At 43.4% G+C, this 25,415-nt stretch overlaps 1 protein-coding gene across 1 annotated transcript in view; it reads right to left on the bottom strand.

The window, feature by feature from the left end:
* Positions 1-25,415, bottom strand: part of KCP (kielin cysteine rich BMP regulator) — a 140,734-nt gene that overhangs the window by 44,057 nt on the left and 71,262 nt on the right. The window contains exons 19-28 of the mRNA XM_089676951.1: positions 12,058-12,143; positions 11,154-11,244; positions 10,972-11,071; positions 10,673-10,758; positions 7,171-7,264; positions 6,829-6,981; positions 5,368-5,474; positions 2,947-3,040; positions 2,661-2,834; positions 528-610 (exon numbers count right to left, since the gene is read on the bottom strand). Of these exons, the coding sequence (XP_089533077.1) occupies positions 528-610; positions 2,661-2,834; positions 2,947-3,040; positions 5,368-5,474; positions 6,829-6,981; positions 7,171-7,264; positions 10,673-10,758; positions 10,972-11,071; positions 11,154-11,244; positions 12,058-12,143 (1,068 nt within the window). The remainder of the gene's footprint in view (positions 1-527; positions 611-2,660; positions 2,835-2,946; positions 3,041-5,367; positions 5,475-6,828; positions 6,982-7,170; positions 7,265-10,672; positions 10,759-10,971; positions 11,072-11,153; positions 11,245-12,057; positions 12,144-25,415) is intronic.

Consider the following 25,415-nt stretch of genomic DNA (forward strand, 5'->3'; position numbering starts at 1 on the left):
CACTATATATTGTGTTTTTGTGCATGAAAATTAATTAAAGCATATTTTTTAACCTAAATTGTGTATGAAAACGCTGTTCAAATACCGTATGACATAAAAAATTGCAACACCCACCATTTTATTCCCTAAGGGGCACCAAAAATGTAAACAAAAGTGTCAGAAAATGCCTGGTCCTAAAAAGGTTAATATCAAAATAATTACTATGGAAACATTACAGAAACAAGGGTCCAAATGTACCTACAAATACTGTATGGACTAGAGTACAATAACATCTATATTCACTCCTTAACCTTGACAGATATCCTCTGGCCAAGGCTTCTAGAGGAAACAATCAGCTTCACTGGATTTGCCTGGTCAATCACTATTTTCCCCCAAGTTAGGCTTGTTCTGGGGGATTTTTCTATATGTCCTTCCTTCAGGCAATTTAAACTTGCATGCTTGTGGAAAGATGTTTTGTATGAAAAGTGATCAGAATGTGCCTACATGTCAACCCCCTTTGCCAGTAGGCACCTTAAGTTAGTACTCACAATGCAGTGACACTGTCTGCACTTATCTGTGGGATGTGGAAAATCTGCACCATTGGGATATTCCTTTCCAGCGTAATTGCAACCTGTACAAGACAAGAAAAGCCACATAACAATCTAAAGTGAGTATCATGTCTTCTTTGTCAACACACCTAAAGCTGGGTACACATGGGCCGAAAATCATCAGAAAACGATCTGCTCAACAGGAATCGGCTGACTTTCGGCCTGTGTGTACAGCTCCTCGTCAACAGAAGCCAGTCTCATGACCAGCTTCTGATGAACAGAAAAACCATCATTCGATCATAATCAGTGTGTTCTGGCAGGGAGGTGGACCCCCTGTCAGAACACAATAACTCAGAGGGCAGATCACCGCACTAATATCGGATGTGTTAGTACGGTGACCTCCACGATTTTTCTCGTTCAGCTCACTGGGTTGAACTTCCTGTGTGTACCCAGCATAAGAACCTGTATTAAAGGGCTTTTCTTTGCTTTAATCAAATTTAATTCCATTCACACACCAAAGCTTGTCAACACAGGCCCTAACAATTTCCTTAGCAATTTCCTTTTTATTTAGTTAATTGCACTGCAATAAAACCAAATCATATTTATGAATGTTATACAGCTAATGGCATGTGCTTATCTCTTTACAGGCCTTTTTGTTGGCATATTTCCCAAGACAAACAAGACCTTATATAAAACATACATGTGTAGGGTTGCATGCTCTAAAGCTGTGGTTCTCAGCCACTGGGCTGTGGTCCACTGCCAAGACGCTGACTCCCGTTTCCTTTGACTTTAGCCAACTGCAGATCCCTAACCTACCACAGTGACTTGTAGCTACCATAGTACCCCTCAACTTTCCACGGTGCCTCCCAGCCTGCTGTAGAGCTTTGAGCCCTTCATGGTTCTTTCAACCTCCAACAGTGTCACACTGTTCCCCACAGTGCTTCCCTGCCCCTCTAGAAACCTTATTCACAACAGGTCCACCAACTCAGCTGCAGAGTTTCCTAGCCCACTTCACAACCACCGCTCTTCTCTACAGTGTTATCCAGCCCAATCCAGAATCTTCCAACATTTCCATACTTTTTGGCTCCATGTGCACATGCTTAAATAAGCTGCTCCTAGAGGAGTTTAGCATTTTTCCTGTAGAGACAGGAAAGAAACCCTTCTGCTTTGTGTTTTTGAGAGCGTTTTTCTGGCAGAAGAAAATGCTAAACACTCCAAATAGCTGCTAAATGCACCTAAACACTAGTACAAAACAAAGCTTTTTTTTTAAGAACCTTATTCTTCACTCTTTACTGTTGAAGCATGGAAGTTTTAAAATTTACTGGGCACTGGTCTGAAGAACATTGAGAACTACTGCTCTATAGCAAATAGAAGGTATACTTTTTTGACAGCTCCCCGGTACCCGAACAAAAATATAAAAAGTTTGTAAACAAATCGTTCACCTCCTCAAAAAAAATATTTGCCTCAGCTTTTGCCTCCAACACTTTCAGGAGGCATTGGGAATGTCACCGCACCTCCCAGAGAATGCACTCCAGTTCATTGCAAGTGTGCATTATCACCAGATTTGAGGTCCCAGATAACGTCACTTGAGTCAGAGGCTGAGCTAAGGTACGTTTTTTCTCTGGTCAACCGTTTTGTTTACTAACAGCTTTTTATAGCCAATTGTGTTGGGGAACAGGGAGCTGGAAAAAAATGTTTTACCATGAAAGATCAAATTTAAGATTTTTGCACTGTAAAGAAGTAAGGAATTAAAATGTAAAACTAATGAGTTTGGATGGATCTCTGGAAAACAGCTTAGGTTAGGTCACTCACAGAACTATTTGAAAAGGTCCAGTTTTAAAGAATCTAAAGTGATGGACTGTTGCACAATGTTATACGCATTTCTGACCAATATCTATAGTACACAGGGGCGGACTGACCATTTGGAAACTTGGGCACTGCCCAAGGGCCGGGGATCAGTAGGGGGCCCCATGAGATGCCCCTGGTACCTTTTTGATAGGCTTTTTTGAGTTTGGGCAAGGACACAGGGGCCCCATGATCCCCTGTTGCCCGAGGGTTCCATGAGTTGTCAGTCCGTCCCTGATAGTACCCAGTGATTACTGACCTCCCAGCCACGATATACACCATTCTCACCATTACAGTTGTTGTTACAGCAGGTTCCTGGCAATGGATATGAACACTGTGGACCTGGGCACCCTCTGTCCGCACACGTCACATGCCCGTCCTGGCATCCACATTCCTGACACTGGTTATCTGGGTTTGTGAACTGTTGTCCATCCAAAAAGGTATCCTCATAGTATATGCAGTCTGAGCATTGTCACCAACAAGTTTACAAGGAAGAAATATACACAGAGTGTTAAAAATAAATAAAATTGACCACATGGCATATTTCTATTAACCAGTAAAACAGATGTCTTACCAGGGCATGTGGCACAGCAGTGGCCATGCTTTTTTTCTGGTCTAGTGCATGACACAGGTGGACATACAATGGGAGTACACTGGACTGTACCATCCTGTATACAAGTAAGTGTGTTAGAGATTTCCATATTTTATAACTTTCCACACACTTTAGGAATTATACACAATAATATAACTTTGTAATTGATACATTTAACCTGTACAATCCTTTTTTAAGCTGAAGATGTAGCTACTATAGGTAATCCCCTGTACAGCAGCGCTCAGACTGGGAGAAGCAAGAGCAGCTCTAGGAGCCAATAAGCTGCAGCAGACATGAACTGGCAAGTAATATTTTGACAGGAGGAGAGTATAGAGTGAACAGGAGGATGGCAAATCACTGTGCTGCTGCCTATTCCAAGGCTGGGGCTCAGGACTTGACCTAGCTGTATTTCTTAACTGCAGCGGAGAAAAGTCAGATCAATTTTCCAGATTGGCTATATGGTTGGTAGGTCTGTGTATACTCAGAAAAAGCACTTGCACATGGTCTCACATCATGACATATAGCTGTAGAGAGTAAAATACGCCTGTTTGGTGGTCCCCAAAAGACAAGGCTGCAGCACAATTTTGCCTATTGATACACATTACAGAATATGCTGTGCAGCCGTACACCCTAATGTACAGCCATGTGCAAGAGCCCAAGTACAAATCCTTTTGCAGGTAAAGCACCTCCCTTACATGTGTTCCAGCAGAATATTTAGCTGTATGCCTGGAGTTCACCTTTAAAGACCCAAAACATTTTCTTAGTTCTAGACAAAGTGAATATAGGTTAGAATCACTTTCAGAGTCTTATTCATGTAGTGAGGGGAAGTAATGAAAAATTGTTGCTCCAATGGAGAAAAAGACAGACAAAAGAAACCTCATGATTTTTGTGGTGTGGGGAAGGGTTAGAACCTCTGGCTGAATTTCTATTGCTCTCTGTGTCTTTCTATCCCAATGAAGACCATTCCTCTCATTTCTGAAATCATGGGGTCAGAAAGTGAGTCAAGATCGCACCAAAACAATCCAAAACAGCAAAACAAATTTAAAAAACTGAAAACGGGACAATGACCAGCACATTCAAGTTTCCACAAAGTCATTTTTAGAACAGAGAGGCATGTCAAGCTTAAATGATTAAAATTACTACCCAGTAACTTGGATGCTCTGGCCATTCTCATTTTCTCTAACCTGTTGTGGTACCACCACCATGCACGCTGCCTGTTTTAAGCCTAGGATGTACAGTATATGTGTGGGGCAAATTTATTCTTTGTTCTAAAATAAAAACATTACAGTAGTTTGAACCTTTGCCTGCTCTATCCCATACAAATAATAGTTAAAAATCCAATAAAGTATCAAGTTTAAATGACCTACCAATATATGTTTTGATTTATAAATTATAATTTAATGTATGTAGAAGAGAAACTGGACATATAAATGTTGTTTTTTTTGCATTTTCTCAATTTAATGTAGAATTTTGTTTTAAGCGTAGGATGCGTGCAATGTAAATGTTTGGATAGTAAAATAACACATGGACATACGAACATTATTTCCGAGCTGCATCTTCAGCGCACAGTACATGTGGGAGGAAATATTTTGTTTAATGTTTGAGAAACTATAAACCACTGAAACATAGTTTTAGGATCATGTAACTTTGTGTCGGCCATTAAATTGTATAGATGATTGAAGTTTTTTTATGATTTAGTTTTCAGATAATGCACATCCTATGATTTGTTAACAGATAATTCATTACATTTGGCAGTAATAAGCTTTTAATATACTGTGAATATCGTTGTAATGTCTAAATTTTAATCTGTCCTGTGTTCATTAGTGGTTGAAATAGAAGTTTAGCTTCTGAATTGCTTTAAAGTGATATCCTTATGTAAATTATATCCTCATTCTCTAAAAATAACCAAGGCACAACCATTACTTAGTGGCCCTGTAATCCATTTTTCATGAAATAGTTTCTCACAGTTTTCCTACTCCTTGTATTGTGCTCCATGAGTTCTGAACCTCTCCTTTTCTGCACATTATTTGCAGTCATGTCAGCAAGAGAGGGTGGCTACGCTCCTACATACAGTGGGACCATGGAGATAGGACGTAGCCACCCTCAAACAGGAAGTGAAATCACAGCAGCAAAAAAAGAAATATATAAATTTGTAGGAGGCTGATAGCAATAGAAGAAACTTTTTTGAGTTAAGAATACATACATGAATATTTTTTTAACTAGAGTTTACTGTCATTTTAACTATTGCACCTACAAACAATAACAGACAGATATTATGGATGCTAAGAAATAAAAATACAATTTTACAAAGCCATTAGAGTACACACTACACATCTAACTAAAGTTAATTCTGTTCATTTATTACAAGAGTGAAGTAGCTATAATGTTGCTGTGCATTCTCACCTGGCAGTGGCAGCTCTGACAGGGATTGTCAGGGTCAGTAAAGTCCTGGTCATTGCTATATAAACGTTGATTGTAGGTACAGGTGTCACACACTGGGCAGCACTCACCTAAGATATCAGAAAGCACATTTATCACTTCACAATGTGTTTAGCCTAATCATATGCCTATAATATGATTGCAGCATGTACAGTTATTTTTAAAGGTCTAAGTTACTTTAGTGGTTCTACAATCAACTCATTTTGTACAAAACCTGCCACTCCTACAATACTAAAACCGGTGCACAAAATCTGGAGCAGCCATGCATAGTAATAATTTAGTTCCTAACTTCAGCTTGTTCAGCTTACTGCTTGTCCGCTGCCCTATAGCAGAAATACTGCTACAGGGCGGCACTAAGTCATGTCTATATACATGATTTTGCATTTCCGGGTAGGGGGCATGCGTGCCTTAACCATGCCACCATTGGCGGCTTCAGCTGTCAATCACTGGGTCCCAGCCGGTGATTCCCCACAGGCACCTGGCGATTGCCGAGTTTCACTGACAGCGAAGAGGTCTGTATGTAAATAATACAGATCTCTCCCCTGTCAGCTCCAGCACGCTGCTTTGTATTGCTCTGTTAACCCTTTGATCGCCCCGGATGTTAACCCCTCCCTGCCCAATGGCATTAGTAGAGTGTCAGTGGTTTTTATTAGCACTGGTCACTGTATTAGAGTCACTGCGGATGTCAGTGACAGTTAGTCAGCCCCCCCCCAGTGTCAAAATGCCCGCCGCAGTCCTGCTATAAGTCGCTGATCACCACCAATACTAGTATAGAAAAATAAATTCCAGTATATATCCTGCCATTTGTAGACGCTATAACTTTCACGTAAACCAATTAATTTACACGTACTGGAATTTTTTTCAGCAAAGACATGTAGCAGAATACATTTTAGCCTGAATTTATAACAAAATTTGATTTTTACCTTTTTTTACTGGGCATGTTTAATAGCAAAAAGTCGAAAATATTGTTTTTTTTCTCAAAATTGTCGGTTTTTTTTGTTTATAGCACAAAAAGTAAAAAATGCAGAGACGATCAAATACCACAGAAAGAAAGCTCCATTTGTGGGAAAAAAGGACATAAATTTCATTTGGGTGCAGCATTGCATAACCGCGCAATTGTCAGTTAAAGTAATGCAGCGAAAAATCACAAAAAAATGGCCTGTTCAGGAAGGGGGGTAAATCCTCTGGAGGGCAAGTGGTTAAGCTTTGCCAATAAAACATAGAATCTGATTGGCTACCATGCACAGCTGCACCAGATTCTGTGTGTACCCGTTCTTATAAATCTCCACCTATGTGGGATACAGTAAAGGAACCTGTAGGGTTTATTGGTATACAATTATTAGCTATTTATACTTCATACATGCAGCTACATGCAAAGGTATACAATGCAATATGCACAGACTACGGTGTACCTGTTCTTCTTACCTTCATTGTGGGTGGGATGAAGACAAGACATGGGGGGGCATTGACTGACTCCACATACAGTATCACCATTCAGACAAGCACAGGTGCTGCATGGATCCCCTTCAGGCTCCCACTCAACCCCTTCCAAGAATTCAAGACCGTCCTGTACACATACTAAAAAGAGATACTGAAATGAGAACAGGTATAATAAAAGAGAAGTGAAACAGATACAAGGAAGAGGACTTATATGTCAAAGTAATTAATTCAACACAGTTGAAACCTGCACAATATGTTATAACAGACTTCACTAAGAGTTAATAAAGAGTATTGGAAAGATTTGAGCCCTTCTTCCATCAGTCTCACCTTTACAGACTGGACAACATTTATTGGGTTCTCTCACTGGGTTTGGGCAGGACACAGGTGGGCAGCTTTCCTCAGCACAGCGGACATTGCCTTTCTACAATACAAAGGATTATTTCAGAAAACTGTGTCAAAATAATCCCAACAATTTGCATATATTCATGCTTCATACCCTCACTGATGCCATATTTGTTTATATATGTCTGCACTGAAGCCTATGAGTATATATTAGATATAGTTTATTATATATAAAATATATATTAATTTTGTTCAGAAGCCTCTGTTGAATATTTATGACATGTATATCACTATCAGGGATTCCTTGCCTTTCTCCTATTTTTATCTAGAGCTTAATCATCAAATGATGGGAGATTAAAATCCCTTTCATGCATAATCTCCTGGTTGAGTTAAGAATACTCAATGAACTGACCGCTATCTATAAGCATAACCTTTGGCATATCGTTCAGGTGCAAAGTGCTATCTATCTATGGCTATTTTCCACCATTTTATCTTCCTTTTTAGGTCACAATGTGAAGAAGCTAAGCCAAGGTAGATGACTTCATGATTTGTCTGATCCTGGTACCAGGAAACACGGCTTTCAGAGCTTTTCTGCACATGTGATCATCAAAGATAAAGTGCATTCTTTCTTAACTTCAAAAAAAAGCTTATTTGTGTCTTTGTCTATGCACTACTATGTGCATGATTTGTTACATGTTTGGCAAAAATTAAAAAAATATGGTCCAGAACAAATATGATGAGATGAGAGAGTCACATACAGTTGTGTTCAAAATAATAACAATGTGATGAAAAAAGTGAATAAAGCTCAAATCCTTCTAATAGATTTTATTTCCATACACACAAATGCATTGGGAACACTATACATTCTATTCCAAATCAAAACATGAAGAAAAATATATCAAATTTGTGTTGTTCCTCTAAAAAAATTTAAATAAAGTAAATATTAGACTGTTCAAAAAAATTGCAGTGTTTGTATTCTTCTTTACAAACTCAAACATTCACTATATAAACTGAAAAATGTTTGAAGATTTTGCTTTCCTTTGAATCACTTAATTAATATTTAGTTGTATAAGCACTGTTTCTGAGAACTGCTGTACATCTGTGTTGCATGGAGTCAACCAACTTCTGGCACCTGTGAACCTATTCCAGCCCAGGATGATTGGACTACATTCCACAGTTCTTCTCTATTTCTTGGTTTTGCCTCAGAAACTGCATTTTTGATGTCACCCCACAAGTTTTCTATTGGATTAAGAGCCGGGGATTGGGCTGGCCACTCCATAACGTCAATCGTGTTGGTCTGGAACCAAGATGTTGTACGTTTACTGGTGTGTTTGGGGTCGTTGTCTTGTTGGAACACCCATTTCAAGGGCGTTTCCTCTTCAGCATAAGGCAGCATGACCCCTTCAAGTATTCTGATGTATTCAAACTGATCCATGATCCCTGGTATGTGATAAATAGGCCCAACACCGTAGTATGAGAAACATCCCCATATCATGATGCTTGCACCACCATGCTTCACTGTCTTCAAAGTGTACTGTGGCTTGAATTCAGTGTTTGGGGGTCGTCTGACAAACTGTCTCCTGCCACTAGACCCAAAAAGAACAATCTTACTTTCATCAGTCCACAAAATGTTGAGCCATTTCTCTTTAGGCCAGTCAATGTGCTCTTTGGCAAATTGTAACCTCTTCAGCGCAGTTCTTTTTTTCAACAGTGGGACTTTGCGGGGGCTTCTTGCAGATAGCTTGGCTTCACATAGGCTTCTTCTAATTGTAACAGTACTCATTGGTAACTTTAGACCTTCTTTGATCTTCCTGGAGCTGATTGTTGGCTGAGTCCTTGACATTTTGGCTATTCTTCTATCCATTCGAATGGCAGTTTTTCGCTTTCTTTCACGTCTTTCAGGTTTTGGTTGCCATTTTAAAGCATTTGCAATCATTTTAGCTGAGCAGCCTATCATTTTGTGCACTTCAGTATATGTTTTCCCCTCTCTAATCAACTTTTTAATCAAGGTACGCTGTTCTGAACAATGTCTGGAACAACCCATTTTCCTCAGAATTTCAGAGAGAAATGCACTGTAACCAGCATGTACAACATTTGCTGCCTTCCTTCCTTAAATAAGGGCAATAATTGCCACCTGTTTTTCAAAGAATGAGTGACCTCACTAATAGAACTCCACACTGCTATTATTTTGAACATGCCCCTTTCAATTATTGATTCAATTACACAGAATCAGCAGCATGCATGTCATGACTGTTGGGTCTGTTGGATTTCTATTACTCTACTACACCTGCTAGTAAATTATTTGCCATGTAGAAATATCATTTCTACCAAAAACAGTGATTGATCAGGTTAGTGACGTCTGACTGCTATTATTTTGAACACAACTATATATATATAAATACTTCTTTAGCTTGTTCTTCAAACTTCAGTAATACATGTCAGTAGTAAATAGCCTGATCTGGTCCACATATATAGCAGCTCTCCAATGAGAGAATATTTGTCCTAAAGTTTTTTTGTTTGTTCAGTCGGTGAATGAAGGTGGATGGGGGAATTGTATTCTGACAGCAGATTCCATTGCTGTCAAAATATACTGATTGTTTTCAAACATACTCCTTCCACAGAAGTTGATGAATAATTGACTTCTGCTCACTGGAGATGGCCACACAATGATAGGAATTTGGCCACTCCCTGTTGAACCCAATGAATTTTGATCAGTGTACGGTCAGCTTAAAGTGACACTAAAAGATATCCTTATTCTCCAAAAATAATCCATACACATACATTATTAACCCTGTAATCTATTTTTCATGAAATAATTTCTTACTGTGCTTTTCTGCCTCCTTGTAATGTCCTCTGTGAGCTCAAAACTTCCCAAACCTTTGTTTGAAATAAGCTATGCATGTTAGTTGTGATTATATGCACTGCTCTATGCACACTACACACCTCATAGTCCCTACTCAATTTTAGGAGTGAGCAAGAGAAGATGGATACATTCCTAACTACAGTGGGACCATAGAGAATGAACATAACATAGGCACCCTCTAACAGGAAATTGGATCACAGCAGCAAAACAAAGGAATTGGGAGATTTGGAGGAGGACAAGATCAATAAAAGGTACTTTTTGAGTTAGGAATACATACTTAAATAGAATGTTTTCTTTTTAGTTTCACTTTTAGAGTTTAATGCCACTTTGAATGTGATCCATGGTCATCCTCAGAAATACAGCTCTATACTGTCATATGTAAAGATAAAACTACATTGGAGCTATCATTTTAGTGCACGTTGTCTTTGATAATGATAATGTTAAACAGGAGTCTTAAAGGGAAGGCATTAGAAGATACTATGGGGTCATTTGTACACATTACAACAAAAAGGTGTTGTGGAGATGTCTAAAGCAGCTAACCAGATTTTTTATATATAAGTTCTATTATGTTATTGAATGATGTGAAGGTTTCATACAACCAGATAACAAGCACTGCATTCTTACCGTACAGCTACAACGAAGACATGGTCCATGTCCAGAAGGTTGGAATGTCTGTCCATCAGTATATACGGTACGCTCAAAATCACACACTGCATAAAGAAAATTATGAACAAGCTACACAAGTAACCCAAGCAGTAAGAATTGATCCTTACTCAACCTTATTTCATTATTTTGATTTTGCATCCACTAATAACTCAAACCTTGCACTGCTCTTCACCCAAGCTTTCTTTGAATGTTTCTTTACTAACACGTGACTAGTTAATAAAGTGATACATTTTCCTTTTTCTTTGAAAGTGTTTTACCTTCACAGCTTGGGCAGCACTGTCCTTTGACTTTGCCTGGGTGACTACATTTTGTAGGAGGACATCGTCTATCCAAGTGATCACAGGAAACTTCCCCTGCCTAAACAAGAAAAAGCAATGAATGTTTGCTCAGAGCTTTTAGTTTAAGGACCAGACCCATACTAATGATGTTATCTACTCACTGAACATGTACAGCTGAGACAGGGGTCATGAGCAGCAGTGAACACATCACCTTCAGCATATGACTTGGAATCAAACTCGCATCCCTCACATCTAACAAGAAAAGGGGTATTGAGAAAACTGGCACAATTACAGAAAAAAGGAATAGAATGAATATTCAGTTAAAGACAGGAAGCATATAATGAACTTGCCAGAACTGTAGAAGTTTTAATAGTATCTCAACCTTTAAAGAACACACACACAAGGCAACCACTGAACAATCCAGAAAACAATCATTAACCTATAGAAAGCCTGAGACTTCTGAAGATTCACCCTGGTTAACCAATATCAGGGGAAAAATATATTATCTAGGAAGGATTCTCTCAGCCAATCAATCCTGCTCCTGTGAGATAAAGCCAGCAGGCTGAGGGTCATCTAAGTGCATTAATAGGCACATTCAGTCAATACGAGTGTGTATGCTTATGCTAAGATCATCTCACAATCAGTTAGCAGCCATATCTTCATTTACTTCATTCCTTTGACCAACTGGTCCATTTTACATAGAGCGCTGCAAGGTACTTCTGTATGGCTGTATAAGGATTCTGATGTCTGCTTGTGGTGTAAATAAAAGAAGTAGGAACATGAGCTACAGTCCTGAATTAGATGGAGTAAGCAAATGGAAAAATTGCTTAAAACAACTTAGGTTAGCTGGTAAGAGGTTCCAGAAGGAGTCAATACTTATCCTCTCTGTTAGCCCTTGCTGCCCCAATCTACCACTGCAGCGCTCAGAAACTCCCGCTCAAATTTCAACTTTCACAAAACCCAGGTTCACTTTTGACTTGTTGGCCCCAGGAGGCTGAGGATAGCCTGGGAAAATACTCAAAATAATTGTTGAAAACAAAGCTACAATAAACTAGAACAGCCTACCTTGCACAGCATTCTCCTGGCTTCCGCACAGGGTTTCTGCATGGTGTTGGGCTACATGGTATAGGGCTACACTGGACATTTCCATTCTATAAGACAGGAGATGGACAAAAATCACTTAAATTTACTAAATAAACACATCTGTAATTAAGGCAAACCCTTCAGCACTTTGAAAGGCTTCTTCTGGATTACAGGAACCCTTCAGTGCCTTAATTTACCTTAACATTGATACCATGTTGCTTCTGTGCATTACAGGGGTCCTCTGAAGATCCTAAGTAAACATTTACATTCTGAAATTTGGTATATGTATCCAGTTTGGCTGGCCCACATGACAATACTTAGGCACTGAGAGAGGAAGAGGATATGTGCTGGTCACCCCATATCTGGAAGTTTGGGGATTTCAGGGGACTGCTAGGGAGCATTAGGGAAGTATAGAAATACTAATATTTTGCACAGTAGGGGCTTTCTTTTAAATTACTTTCATTTATTCCAGTGGTTTAAACAAATAATTCATGATCAGATTTGTAATTTATCCTCGGCCGGGCCCTGTGCTCACTGCCCGGCCAGGGGCGGACTGACCATTTGGAAACTCGGGCACTGCCCGAGGGCCTGGGGTCAGTAGGGGGCCCCATGAGATGCCCCTGGTACCTTTTTCATAGGCTTTTTTGAGTTTGGGCAAGGACACAGGGGCCCCATGATCCCCTATTGCCTGGGGGCCCCATGAGTTGTCAGTCCGCCCCGCACCACAGAGCTCAACTGGCATTTACTATTGAACACCAGAATTGGATGGTTCGTCACTGGCGCCTTGTGCTTTTCACAGATGAGAGCAGGTTCACCCTGAGCACATGTGACAGATGTGAAAGGGTCTGGAGAAGCCGTAGAGAATGTTATGCTGTCTGTAACATCATTCAGCATGACCATTTTGGTGGTGGGTCAGTGATGGTCTGGGGAGGCATATCCGTGGAAGGACACACAGACCTCTACAGGCTAGAAAATGGAACCCTGACTGCCATTAGGTATCAGGATGAAATCCTTGGATTCATTGTCAGACCCTATGCTGGTGCAGTGGGTCCTGGGTTCCTCCTGGTGCACGACAATGCCCGGCCTCATGTGGTGAGAGTATGCAGGCAGTTCCTAGAGGATGAAGGAATTGATGCCATTGAATGGCCCCCATGCTTGCCTGACCTAAATCCAAAAGAACACCTCTGGGATATCATGTTTCGGTCCATCTGATGCCGCCAGGTTGCACCTTAGACTGTCCAGGAGCTCAGAGATGCCCTGGTCCAGATCTGGGAGGAAATACCCCAGGACACCATCCATTGTCTCATTAGGATCATGCCCCAAACTTGTCAGGCATGCATAAAAGCACGTGGGGGCCATGCAAACTACTCAGTACCATTTTGAGTTGCGGCAATGAAATTTCAGCAAAATGGACTAGCCTGTTGCATCATTTTTTCACTTTGATTTTTGGGGTGTTTTAGAATTTAGGCCTCTGTAGGATGATAATTTTCATTTCCATCAAACAATGGAGCATCCTTACATTCCTAACACGTTACTCAGTCCATATCAGTATAGATATCCAGCATGATATTTTTCCCCATTGAGATTTGATGTGTTTTCAAAGTGTTCCTTTAATTTTTTTGAGCATTGCAGTTCTTACTAAAAAAAATACATAGGACCAGAACATGAAAATAAATTCTAATTCAATTAGAAATAAATAGAGATGAGCGAATCGAAGTATCCGAAGTGGAATTCGAGTCGAATATCGGAAAAATTTCGATTCGTGCCGAATCCGAAAAATAGCCTAATTCGGACGCGCGAATCGAAATTTTTCAGAAAATGGCGGCTGACATGTGCGGCGACGGAGCGGGGATGTCTGGGAAGGCGCGCAGACAAGGCGCGCTGACCCATAATGCATTCCTCAACTACATGTGATCGCATCAGCCTATCAGCAGCCAGCCAGCCAGCACTATGTAATGGTCGAGCTATAAATAGCGGCCATTTTGGAATTCTTCATTTGCCTGCAGTTATTGAACAGAGGCAGACCGCTCTGTACTAGGGACAGGGACAGAGTTAGGGCCACAGAAACGATAATTGGGGACAGAGAAAAGTTACTTAGGGAGAGAGAACCATTACTCAGGGACACAGACTTGTTAATGAGGGCCACAGAATCGTTATTTAGGGACAAAGAAACGCTAGTTAGGGCCACAGAATTCATAATCAGGGACAGACAGAATTGTTACTCAGTGCCAGAGAATTGTTACTTAGGGCCACAGAAACGTTATTAGGGCCACAGAATTGTTACTCAGGGACAGACAGAATTGTTACTGAGTGCCAGAGAATTGTTACTTAGGGCCACAGAAACTTTAATTAGGGCCACAGAATTTTTACTCAGGGACAGACAGAATTGTTACTGAGTGCCAGAGAATTGTTACTCAGGGACAGACAGAATTGTTACTGAGTGCCAGAGAATTGTTACTCAGGGCCACAGAAACTTTACTTAGGGCCACAGAATTTTTACTCAGGGACAGACAGAATTGTTACTGAGTGCCAGAGAATTGTTACTCAGGGACAGACAGAATTGTTACTGAGTGCCAGAGAATTGTTACTTAGGGCCACAGAAACGTTATTAGGGCCACAGAATTGTTACTCAGGGACAGACAGAATTGTTACTGAGTGCCAGAGAATTGTTACTTAGGGCCACAGAAACTTTAATTAGGGCCACAGAATTTTTACTCAGGGACAGACAGAATTGTTACTGAGTGCCAGAGAATTGTTACTCAGGGACAGACAGAATTGTTACTGAGTGCCAGAGAATTGTTACTCAGGGCCACAGAAACTTTACTTAGGGCCACAGAATTTTTACTCAGGGACAGACAGAATTGTTACTGAGTGCCAGAGAATTGTTACTCAGGGACAGACAGAATTGTTACTGAGTGCCAGAGAATTGTTACTTAGGGCCACAGAAACTTTACTTAGGGCCACAGAATTGTTACTCGCACAGACACAGAATTGTTACTCGCACAGACACAGAATTGTTACTGAAGGCCACAGAACTGTTACTTAGGGCCACAGAATTGTTACTCGCACAGACACAGAATTGTTACTCGCACAGACACAGAACTGTTACTGAGGGCCACAGAACTGTTACTTAGGGACAAAGAAACGCTAGTTAGGGCCACAGAATTCATACTCAGGGACAGACAGAATTGTTACGGAGTGCCAGAGAATTGTTACTCAGGGACAGACAGAATTGTTACGGAGTGCCAGAGAATTGTTACTCAGGGACAGACAGAATTGTTACTGAGTGCCAGAGAATTGTTACTTAGGGCCACAGAAACTTTAATTAGGGCCACAGAATTTTTACTCAGGGACAGACAGAATTGTTACTGAGTGCCAGAGAATTGTTACTCAGGGACAGACAGAATTGTTACCGAGTGCCAGAGAATTGTTACTCAGGGACAGACAGAATTGTTAATGAGTGCCAGAGAATTGTTACTTAGGGCCACAGAAACTTTAATTAGGGCCACAGAATTTTTACTCAGGGACAGACAGAATTGTTACTGAGTGCCAGAGAATTGTTACTCAGGGACAGACAGAATTGTTACCGAGTGCCAGAGAATTGTTACTCAGGGACAGACAGAATTGTTACTGAGTGCCAGAGAATTGTTACTTAGGGCCACAGAAACTTTAATTAGGGCCACAGAATTTTTACTCAGGGACAGACAGAATTGTTACTGAGTGCCAGAGAATTGTTACTCAGGGACAGACAGAATTGTTACTGAGTGCCAGAGAATTGTTACTTAGGGCCACAGAAACTTTAATTAGGGCCACAGAATTTTTACTCAGGGACAGACAGAATTGTTACTGAGTGCCAGAGAATTGTTACTCAGGGACAGACAGAATTGTTACCGAGTGCCAGAGAATTGTTACTCAGGGACAGACAGAATTGTTACTGAGTGCCAGAGAATTGTTACTTAGGGCCACAGAAACTTTAATTAGGGCCACAGAATTTTTACTCAGGGACAGACAGAATTGTTACTGAGTGCCAGAGAATTGTTACTCAGGGACAGACAGAATTGTTACGGAGTGCCAGAGAATTGTTACTCAGGGCCACAGAAACTTTACTTAGGGCCACAGAATTTTTACTCAGGGACAGACAGAATTGTTACTGAGTGCCAGAGAATTGTTACTCAGGGACAGACAGAATTGTTACTGAGTGCCAGAGAATTGTTACTCAGGGACAGACAGAATTGTTACTGAGTGCCAGATAATTGTTACTCAGGGCCCCAGAAACTTTACTTAGGGCCACAGAATTTTTACTCAGGGACAGACAGAATTGTTACTGAGTGCCAGAGAATTGTTACTCAGGGACAGACAGAATTGTTACTGAGTGCCAGAGAATTGTTACTTAGGGCCACAGAAACTTTAATTAGGGCCACAGAATTTTTACTCAGGGACAGACAGAATTGTTACTGAGTGCCAGAGAATTGTTACTCAGGGACAGACAGAATTGTTACGGAGTGCCAGAGAATTGTTACTCAGGGACAGACAGAATTGTTACTGAGTGCCAGAGAATTGTTACTTAGGGCCACAGAAACTTTAATTAGGGCCACAGAATTTTTACTCAGGGACAGACAGAATTGTTACTGAGTGCCAGAGAATTGTTACTCAGGGACAGACAGAATTGTTACCGAGTGCCAGAGAATTGTTACTCAGGGACAGACAGAATTGTTACTGAGTGCCAGAGAATTGTTACTTAGGGCCACAGAAACTTTAATTAGGGCCACAGAATTTTTACTCAGGGACAGACAGAATTGTTACGGAGTGCCAGAGAATTGTTACTCAGGGACAGACAGAATTGTTACGGAGTGCCAGAGAATTGTTACTCAGGGCCACAGAAACTTTACTTAGGGCCACAGAATTTTTACTCAGGGACAGACAGAATTGTTACTGAGTGCCAGAGAATTGTTACTCAGGGACAGACAGAATTGTTACGGAGTGCCAGAGAATTGTTACTCAGGGACAGACAGAATTGTTACTGAGTGCCAGAGAATTGTTACTTAGGGCCACAGAAACTTTAATTAGGGCCACAGAATTTTTACTCAGGGACAGACAGAATTGTTACTGAGTGCCAGAGAATTGTTACTCAGGGACAGACAGAATTGTTACTGAGTGCCAGAGAATTGTTACTCAGGGCCACAGAAACTTTACTTAGGGCCACAGAATTTTTACTCAGGGACAGACAGAATTGTTACTGAGTGCCAGAGAATTGTTACTCAGGGACAGACAGAATTGTTACTGAGTGCCAGAGAATTGTTACTTAGGGCCACAGAAACTTTACTTAGGGCCACAGAATTGTTACTCGCACAGACACAGAATTGTTACTCGCACAGACACAGAATTGTTACTGAAGGCCACAGAACTGTTACTTAGGGCCACAGAATTGTTACTCGCACAGACACAGAATTGTTACTCGCACAGACACAGAACTGTTACTGAGGGCCACAGAACTGTTACTTAGGGACAAAGAAACGCTAGTTAGGGCCACAGAATTCATACTCAGGGACAGACAGAATTGTTACGGAGTGCCAGAGAATTGTTACTCAGGGACAGACAGAATTGTTACGGAGTGCCAGAGAATTGTTACTCAGGGACAGACAGAATTGTTACTGAGTGCCAGAGAATTGTTACTTAGGGCCACAGAAACTTTAATTAGGGCGACAGAATTTTTACTCAGGGACAGACAGAATTGTTACTGAGTGCCAGAGAATTGTTACTCAGGGACAGACAGAATTGTTACCGAGTGCCAGAGAATTGTTACTCAGGGACAGACAGAATTGTTAATGAGTGCCAGAGAATTGTTACTTAGGGCCACAGAAACTTTAATTAGGGCCACAGAATTTTTACTCAGGGACAGACAGAATTGTTACTGAGTGCCAGAGAATTGTTACTCAGGGACAGACAGAATTGTTACCGAGTGCCAGAGAATTGTTACTCAGGGACAGACAGAATTGTTACTGAGTGCCAGAGAATTGTTACTTAGGGCCACAGAAACTTTAATTAGGGCCAAAGAATTTTTACTCAGGGACAGACAGAATTGTTACTGAGTGCCAGAGAATTGTTACTCAGGGACAGACAGAATTGTTACTGAGTGCCAGAGAATTGTTACTTAGGGCCACAGAAACTTTAATTAGGGCCACAGAATTTTTACTCAGGGACAGACAGAATTGTTACTGAGTGCCAGAGAATTGTTACTCAGGGACAGACAGAATTGTTACCGAGTGCCAGAGAATTGTTACTCAGGGACAGACAGAATTGTTACTGAGTGCCAGAGAATTGTTACTTAGGGCCACAGAAACTTTAATTAGGGCCACAGAATTTTTACTCAGGGACAGACAGAATTGTTACTGAGTGCCAGAGAATTGTTACTCAGGGACAGACAGAATTGTTACGGAGTGCCAGAGAATTGTTACTCAGGGCCACAGAAACTTTACTTAGGGCCACAGAATTTTTACTCAGGGACAGACAGAATTGTTACTGAGTGCCAGAGAATTGTTACTCAGGGACAGACAGAATTGTTACTGAGTGCCAGAGAATTGTTACTCAGGGACAGACAGAATTGTTACTGAGTGCCAGATAATTGTTACTCAGGGCCCCAGAAACTTTACTTAGGGCCACAGAATTTTTACTCAGGGACAGACAGAATTGTTACTGAGTGCCAGAGAATTGTTACTCAGGGACAGACAGAATTGTTACTGAGTGCCAGAGAATTGTTACTTAGGGCCACAGAAACTTTAATTAGGGCCACAGAATTTTTACTCAGGGACAGACAGAATTGTTACTGAGTGCCAGAGAATTGTTACTCAGGGACAGACAGAATTGTTACGGAGTGCCAGAGAATTGTTACTCAGGGACAGACAGAATTGTTACTGAGTGCCAGAGAATTGTTACTTAGGGCCACAGAAACTTTAATTAGGGCCACAGAATTTTTACTCAGGGACAGACAGAATTGTTACTGAGTGCCAGAGAATTGTTACTCAGGGACAGACAGAATTGTTACCGAGTGCCAGAGAATTGTTACTCAGGGACAGACAGAATTGTTACTGAGTGCCAGAGAATTGTTACTCAGGGACAGACAGAATTGTTACCGAGTGCCAGAGAATTGTTACTCAGGGACAGACAGAATTGTTAATGAGTGCCAGAGAATTGTTACTTAGGGCCACAGAAACTTTAATTAGGGCCACAGAATTTTTACTCAGGGACAGACAGAATTGTTACTGAGTGCCAGAGAATTGTTACTCAGGGACAGACAGAATTGTTACCGAGTGCCAGAGAATTGTTACTCAGGGACAGACAGAATTGTTACTGAGTGCCAGAGAATTGTTACTTAGGGCCACAGAAACTTTAATTAGGGCCAAAGAATTTTTACTCAGGGACAGACAGAATTGTTACTGAGTGCCAGAGAATTGTTACTCAGGGACAGACAGAATTGTTACTGAGTGCCAGAGAATTGTTACTTAGGGCCACAGAAACTTTAATTAGGGCCACAGAATTTTTACTCAGGGACAGACAGAATTGTTACTGAGTGCCAGAGAATTGTTACTCAGGGACAGACAGAATTGTTACCGAGTGCCAGAGAATTGTTACTCAGGGACAGACAGAATTGTTACTGAGTGCCAGAGAATTGTTACTTAGGGCCACAGAAACTTTAATTAGGGCCACAGAATTTTTACTCAGGGACAGACAGAATTGTTACTGAGTGCCAGAGAATTGTTACTCAGGGACAGACAGAATTGTTACGGAGTGCCAGAGAATTGTTACTCAGGGCCACAGAAACTTTACTTAGGGCCACAGAATTTTTACTCAGGGACAGACAGAATTGTTACTGAGTGCCAGAGAATTGTTACTCAGGGACAGACAGAATTGTTACTGAGTGCCAGAGAATTGTTACTCAGGGACAGACAGAATTGTTACTGAGTGCCAGATAATTGTTACTCAGGGCCCCAGAAACTTTACTTAGGGCCACAGAATTTTTACTCAGGGACAGACAGAATTGTTACTGAGTGCCAGAGAATTGTTACTCAGGGACAGACAGAATTGTTACTGAGTGCCAGAGAATTGTTACTTAGGGCCACAGAAACTTTAATTAGGGCCACAGAATTTTTACTCAGGGACAGACAGAATTGTTACTGAGTGCCAGAGAATTGTTACTCAGGGACAGACAGAATTGTTACGGAGTGCCAGAGAATTGTTACTCAGGGACAGACAGAATTGTTACTGAGTGCCAGAGAATTGTTACTTAGGGCCACAGAAACTTTAATTAGGGCCACAGAATTTTTACTCAGGGACAGACAGAATTGTTACTGAGTGCCAGAGAATTGTTACTCAGGGACAGACAGAATTGTTACCGAGTGCCAGAGAATTGTTACTCAGGGACAGACAGAATTGTTACTGAGTGCCAGAGAATTGTTACTTAGGGCCACAGAAACTTTAATTAGGGCCACAGAATTTTTACTCAGGGACAGACAGAATTGTTACGGAGTGCCAGAGAATTGTTACTCAGGGACAGACAGAATTGTTACGGAGTGCCAGAGAATTGTTACTTAGGGCCACAGAAACTTTAATTAGGGCCACAGAATTTTTACTCAGGGACAGACAGAATTGTTACTGAGTGCCAGAGAATTGTTACTCAGGGACAGACAGAATTGTTACGGAGTGCCAGAGAATTGTTACTCAGGGCCACAGAAACTTTACTTAGGGCCAGAGAATTTTTACTCAGGGACAGACAGAATTGTTACTGAGTGCCAGAGAATTGTTACTCAGGGACAGACAGAATTGTTACGGAGTGCCAGATAATTGTTACTCAGGGCCCCAGAAACTTTACTTAGGGCCACAGAATTTTTACTCAGGGACAGACAGAATTGTTACTGAGTGCCAGAGAATTGTTACTCAGGGACAGACAGAATTGTTACTGAGTGCCAGAGAATTGTTACTTAGGGCCACAGAAACTTTACTTAGGGCCACAGAATTGTTACTCGCACAGACACAGAATTGTTACTCGCACAGACACAGAATTGTTACTGAGGGCCACAGAACTGTTACTTGGGGCCACAGAAACTTTAATCAGGGACACAGAATTGTTACTGAGGGCCACAGAACTGTTACTTAGGGCCACAGAATTGTTACTCGCACAGACACAGAATTGTTACTCAGGGACACAGAATTGTTACTCAGGGACACATAATCGTTGAATTAAAGAGTATGTTAGACAACATGCAGAGGAGTGGCAGAGGAGGCAATGTTTTAGGAGCGAGCAGACGTGGCAGCAGAGGAAGGGGTCGAGGCAGCACTATTCGCAGCCAGAGGCCAGTGCTCCCGGTGTCATCCAGCGGTCGTGTCTCCACCGACAACCCTGCCGTCGTCGATTGGTTGGCTCGGTCGTCTTCCTCTTCCCAGGTCACCTCTGACACCTACAGCCAACGGTCGGTGGGTACGTCAGACACAACCGTTAGTTGGCATGGCCCGGGACCAAGCCCACTGAAATCACGTGTCCTCTACCTGCCCCTGTCCTTTGGTGTTCCCTCACCAAGCGAAGTATCGCATGCTGTGGGCTCAGCCCCACTGTACAGTGAGGAAGAGCTAACAGAGGGCGGTCAGGAACGGGGGGAGACATCCGCCTTTTCAGCAGCCAGGCGAAGAAGTAGTGGCGAGGAGAGTGGCTCGGTAGCCGGTCTAGAGACAGGTCTGTCTCCTGACCCAGACGCAGCCGAGGGGGCTAGTAGTGAGGCGGAGACCCTACTTGATGATGAGGAGGTTGATCGCACTTGGCAGCCTCGTCGTCATCAGGCAATTTCTTCCGCATCATCAGGAGAAGAGGGTGGCAGCTTGGCAGCGAGCAAAACAGTCGGTGGGTTGCCCAGGAGACAGCAGCAGGGTCGCAGCAGTGTCAGTGGAGCCAAACGTCCACGGAGTAGAGCACCAGCTCCACTGCAGCCTACCACCACGGCCAGTAGTGGTGCCGGTGTGCACGGAGGAAGCAGCAGTCAGCCAGTGAGGAGTATCGGGGGCAAAGTTTCCTACTCGGCGGTGTGGCAATTTTTCGTCAAGCCGCCCGAGGAAGTAAACGTAGCCGTATGTCGACTATGTGGCCAGAAAGTCAAGCGTGGCCAGGGGGCCCATGTTGGGACTACAGCGTTGCGGCAGCATATGCAGCGTCGCCATTTGGTGGCCTGGGAAAACCGTGATAAAGATACGGCGGTTCTGCCCGCCCCAGCCCCCGCTCCATCACCCGCTCCGTTACTTGCTCCGTCACCCGACGTCAATCGCCCTCCATCAGCCAGTCAAGGCTCCAACACCTCTGCTGAGGGGAGTTGTCGCTCGTTGGCATCTTCCGCTCGTTCAGATGCTCCTTCTCCTGCTACTCCTCTTCACGGATTCCGTCAGCAGTCTTTCTTGGAATCCGTTTCCAAGAGACAACAGTTTGCGAGCACGCACCCGACGGTGCAAAAGCTGAACGTCCTCCTGTCCAAGTTGCTGGTGCTGCAGTCCCTCCCTTTCCAAGTGGTGGACTCAGCACCTTTCAGAGAAATGATGGCTTGTGCCGCGCCGCGGTGGAGAGTGCCAAGCCGTCATTTCTTCGCCAAAAAGGCAGTGCCAGCCCTGCATTCACATGTAGAAGACATGGTGGGCCAGTCTTTGAGCATGTCGGTCTCTGCCAAAGTGCACGGCAGCGCCGACGTGTGGAGCTGTAACTACGGTCAGGGACAGTACATGTCATTTACGGCCCACTGGGTGAACGTGGTGCCGTCACAGCCGCACCAGCAACTTGGACAGGTCACGCCGCTTTTGCCTCCACGTTTGCACGTCCTTGGTCCGGCAAAGATGTCCGCCTCTACCACCTCTTCTTCCGCCGTGTCCTCAGCCGCCACCCCCGTGCCAAGTCCCATTACCCGACCGGCATATCACATGTGCAGGGCGCAACGGTGTCACGCTGTTCTGCACCTGGTATGCCTTGGCGAACGTAGTCACACAGGGGAGGAACTTCTGAGTGTAATGAACAGAGAAATCGACAGATGGCTGTCTACGCGCAAACTGAAAATCGGAACCATGTTGACCGACAACGGAAAGAACATGGTGTCTGCTCTGCGTCAAGGAAGGTTGTGCCATGCGCCATGCATGGCTCACGTGTTCAATCTGGTTGTCAAGCGGTTCTTAAAATCCACCATCCCACTGCAAGACATCCTTAAAATGTCACGTAAACTTTGCATGCATTTCAGCCATTCCTACACCGCAAAGCACACCCTCCTTGAGCTGCAGCGGCAGAACGGAATTCCACAGCATCGCCTGATCTGCGACGTTGCAACAAGGTGGAATTCAACCCTACACATGTTAGACCGCCTTTACGAACAGCGAAAGGCCATCACCGATTTCCTGATGTTACAAGCGGATAAAGGTACTCCCCTGTGTAACTTCGATGTCAGCCATTGGCAGCTCATGCGTGACACCTGCCGCTTGCTCAGGCCCTTTGAGGAGGCCACGCTATTCGTGAGTCGGCAGGACTATGGGATGAACGACGTCATTCCTCTGTTGCACGTCCTTGAACAAATGCTGTTAACAATGGCTGGTCAGGGTGCGGTAGACGTGGCGCACAGATCTCAACGCCACATGACCCCTGTGGGGGCAGGACAGGAAGAAGAGGAGGAGGTAGAGGAGGACATTTGTGCTCAGGAATTATTGAGTGAAATGGGTGGTTTTTCCACTCAGCGGACAGGAGTGGAGGAGCAGGAGCATCTGGTAGAGGAGGAGGAGGAGGAGACAGAGGACCCAGATGCACCGTGGCAGTATGCTGTGGAGATGGAGGCAGGGAGTCCCTCGCATTCCTTGGCACAAATGGCCCATAGCATGCTCGGTTGCTTGCGTAGCGACAGCCGAATAATAACCATCAGACAGAGGGATGACTTTTGGCTGTCCACCTTGTTGGACCCTCGCTACCGTTCCAAAATGGTGGCCTTTTTCACACCTGCTGAGAGGGAGGCCAAAATAACGTACTATAAAAATCACCTATGTAGTCAGTTGGTCTCTGCCTTTGTGCGCCAACGTCCATCCTCAGACACTGTGGGCCCTGTGCGCTCGCGTTCCGCTGCCATGGCAGCAGGGGAGGGGTGGGGTGGTAGGAGCAGTGGCAGCTCCACCAGCAGCAGCTGCCTCAGTCTGCAGTCGATGATGAGTAGCTTTCTTCACCAGCGCAGTGAGGAAACTACTAACCAGCCGCAGCAGCAGCATCAGGTGGACCTGGAGCAGGACCTCAAACAACAGGCTTGGGCCTACTTGGACAGCACCCTGCCAACCGAGGTAGACAATCCCCTTGACTACTGGGCAACGAAACTTGACCTTTGGCCCCAACTAGCTGAATTTGCCCTTGAAAGGCTGTCATGCCCAGCCAGTAGCGTGGCATCGGAGCGCGTGTTTAGTGCGGCAGGAGGTATTGTAACTCCGCGGAGGACACGACTGTCCACCCAAAGTGTGGAGAGACTCACGTTTGTGAAAATGAATCAGGCGTGGATTAGTCTGGATTTCAAACCACCAGTTCCTGACACAACTGACTAAATCCGCCATGAATCATGCCTCAAACATGTGCCACTTTGAGGTCTCCTCACACACTGCTGGTGTGTAGAATTTTTTGACATAGGGTGCTGGCAGATTATGGGCCTCCTATAGCTGCTGCCAGGCCCCTAATCTGCCATAGGCCCCTATATACCGCTTCCTCATGCTGCTGCCAGGTCCAGAGTCTCTCATGCCATGTGCCACTTTCAGGTCTCCTCACACTGCTGGTGTGTTGAATTTTTTGACATAGGGTGCTGGCAGATTATGGGCCTCCCATAGCTGCTGCCAGGCCCCTAATCTGCCATGGGCCCCTATATACCGCCTCCTCATGCTGCTGCCAGGTCTACAGTGTCTCATGCCATGTGCCACTTTCAGGTCTCCTCACACTGCTGGTGTGTTGAATTTTTTTACATAGGGTGCTGGCAGATTATGGGCCTCCTATAGCTGCTGCCAGGCCCCTAATCTGCCATAGGCCCCTATATACCGCTTCCTCATGCTGCTGCCAGGTCCAGAGTCTGTCATGGGTCCCTGTACGGCCTCCCATTGCTGCTGTCTCCATCGCCACACTCTGCCATGTGCCACTTTCAGGTCTCCTCACACACTGCTGGTGTGTAGAATTTTTTGACATAGGGTGCTGGCAGATTATGGGCCTCCCATTGCTGCTGCCAGGCCCCTAATCTGCCATAGGCCCCTATATACCGCTTCCTCATGCTGCTGCCAGGTCCAGAGTCTCTCATGCCATGTGCCACTTTCAG

The sequence above is a fragment of the Staurois parvus genome, unplaced genomic scaffold, assembly GCF_062004578.1.
Source record: "Staurois parvus isolate SC_StPar_1 unplaced genomic scaffold, SC_StPar_1.0 ptg000175l, whole genome shotgun sequence".
In the NCBI taxonomy this organism is placed as follows: Eukaryota; Metazoa; Chordata; class Amphibia; order Anura; family Ranidae; genus Staurois; species Staurois parvus.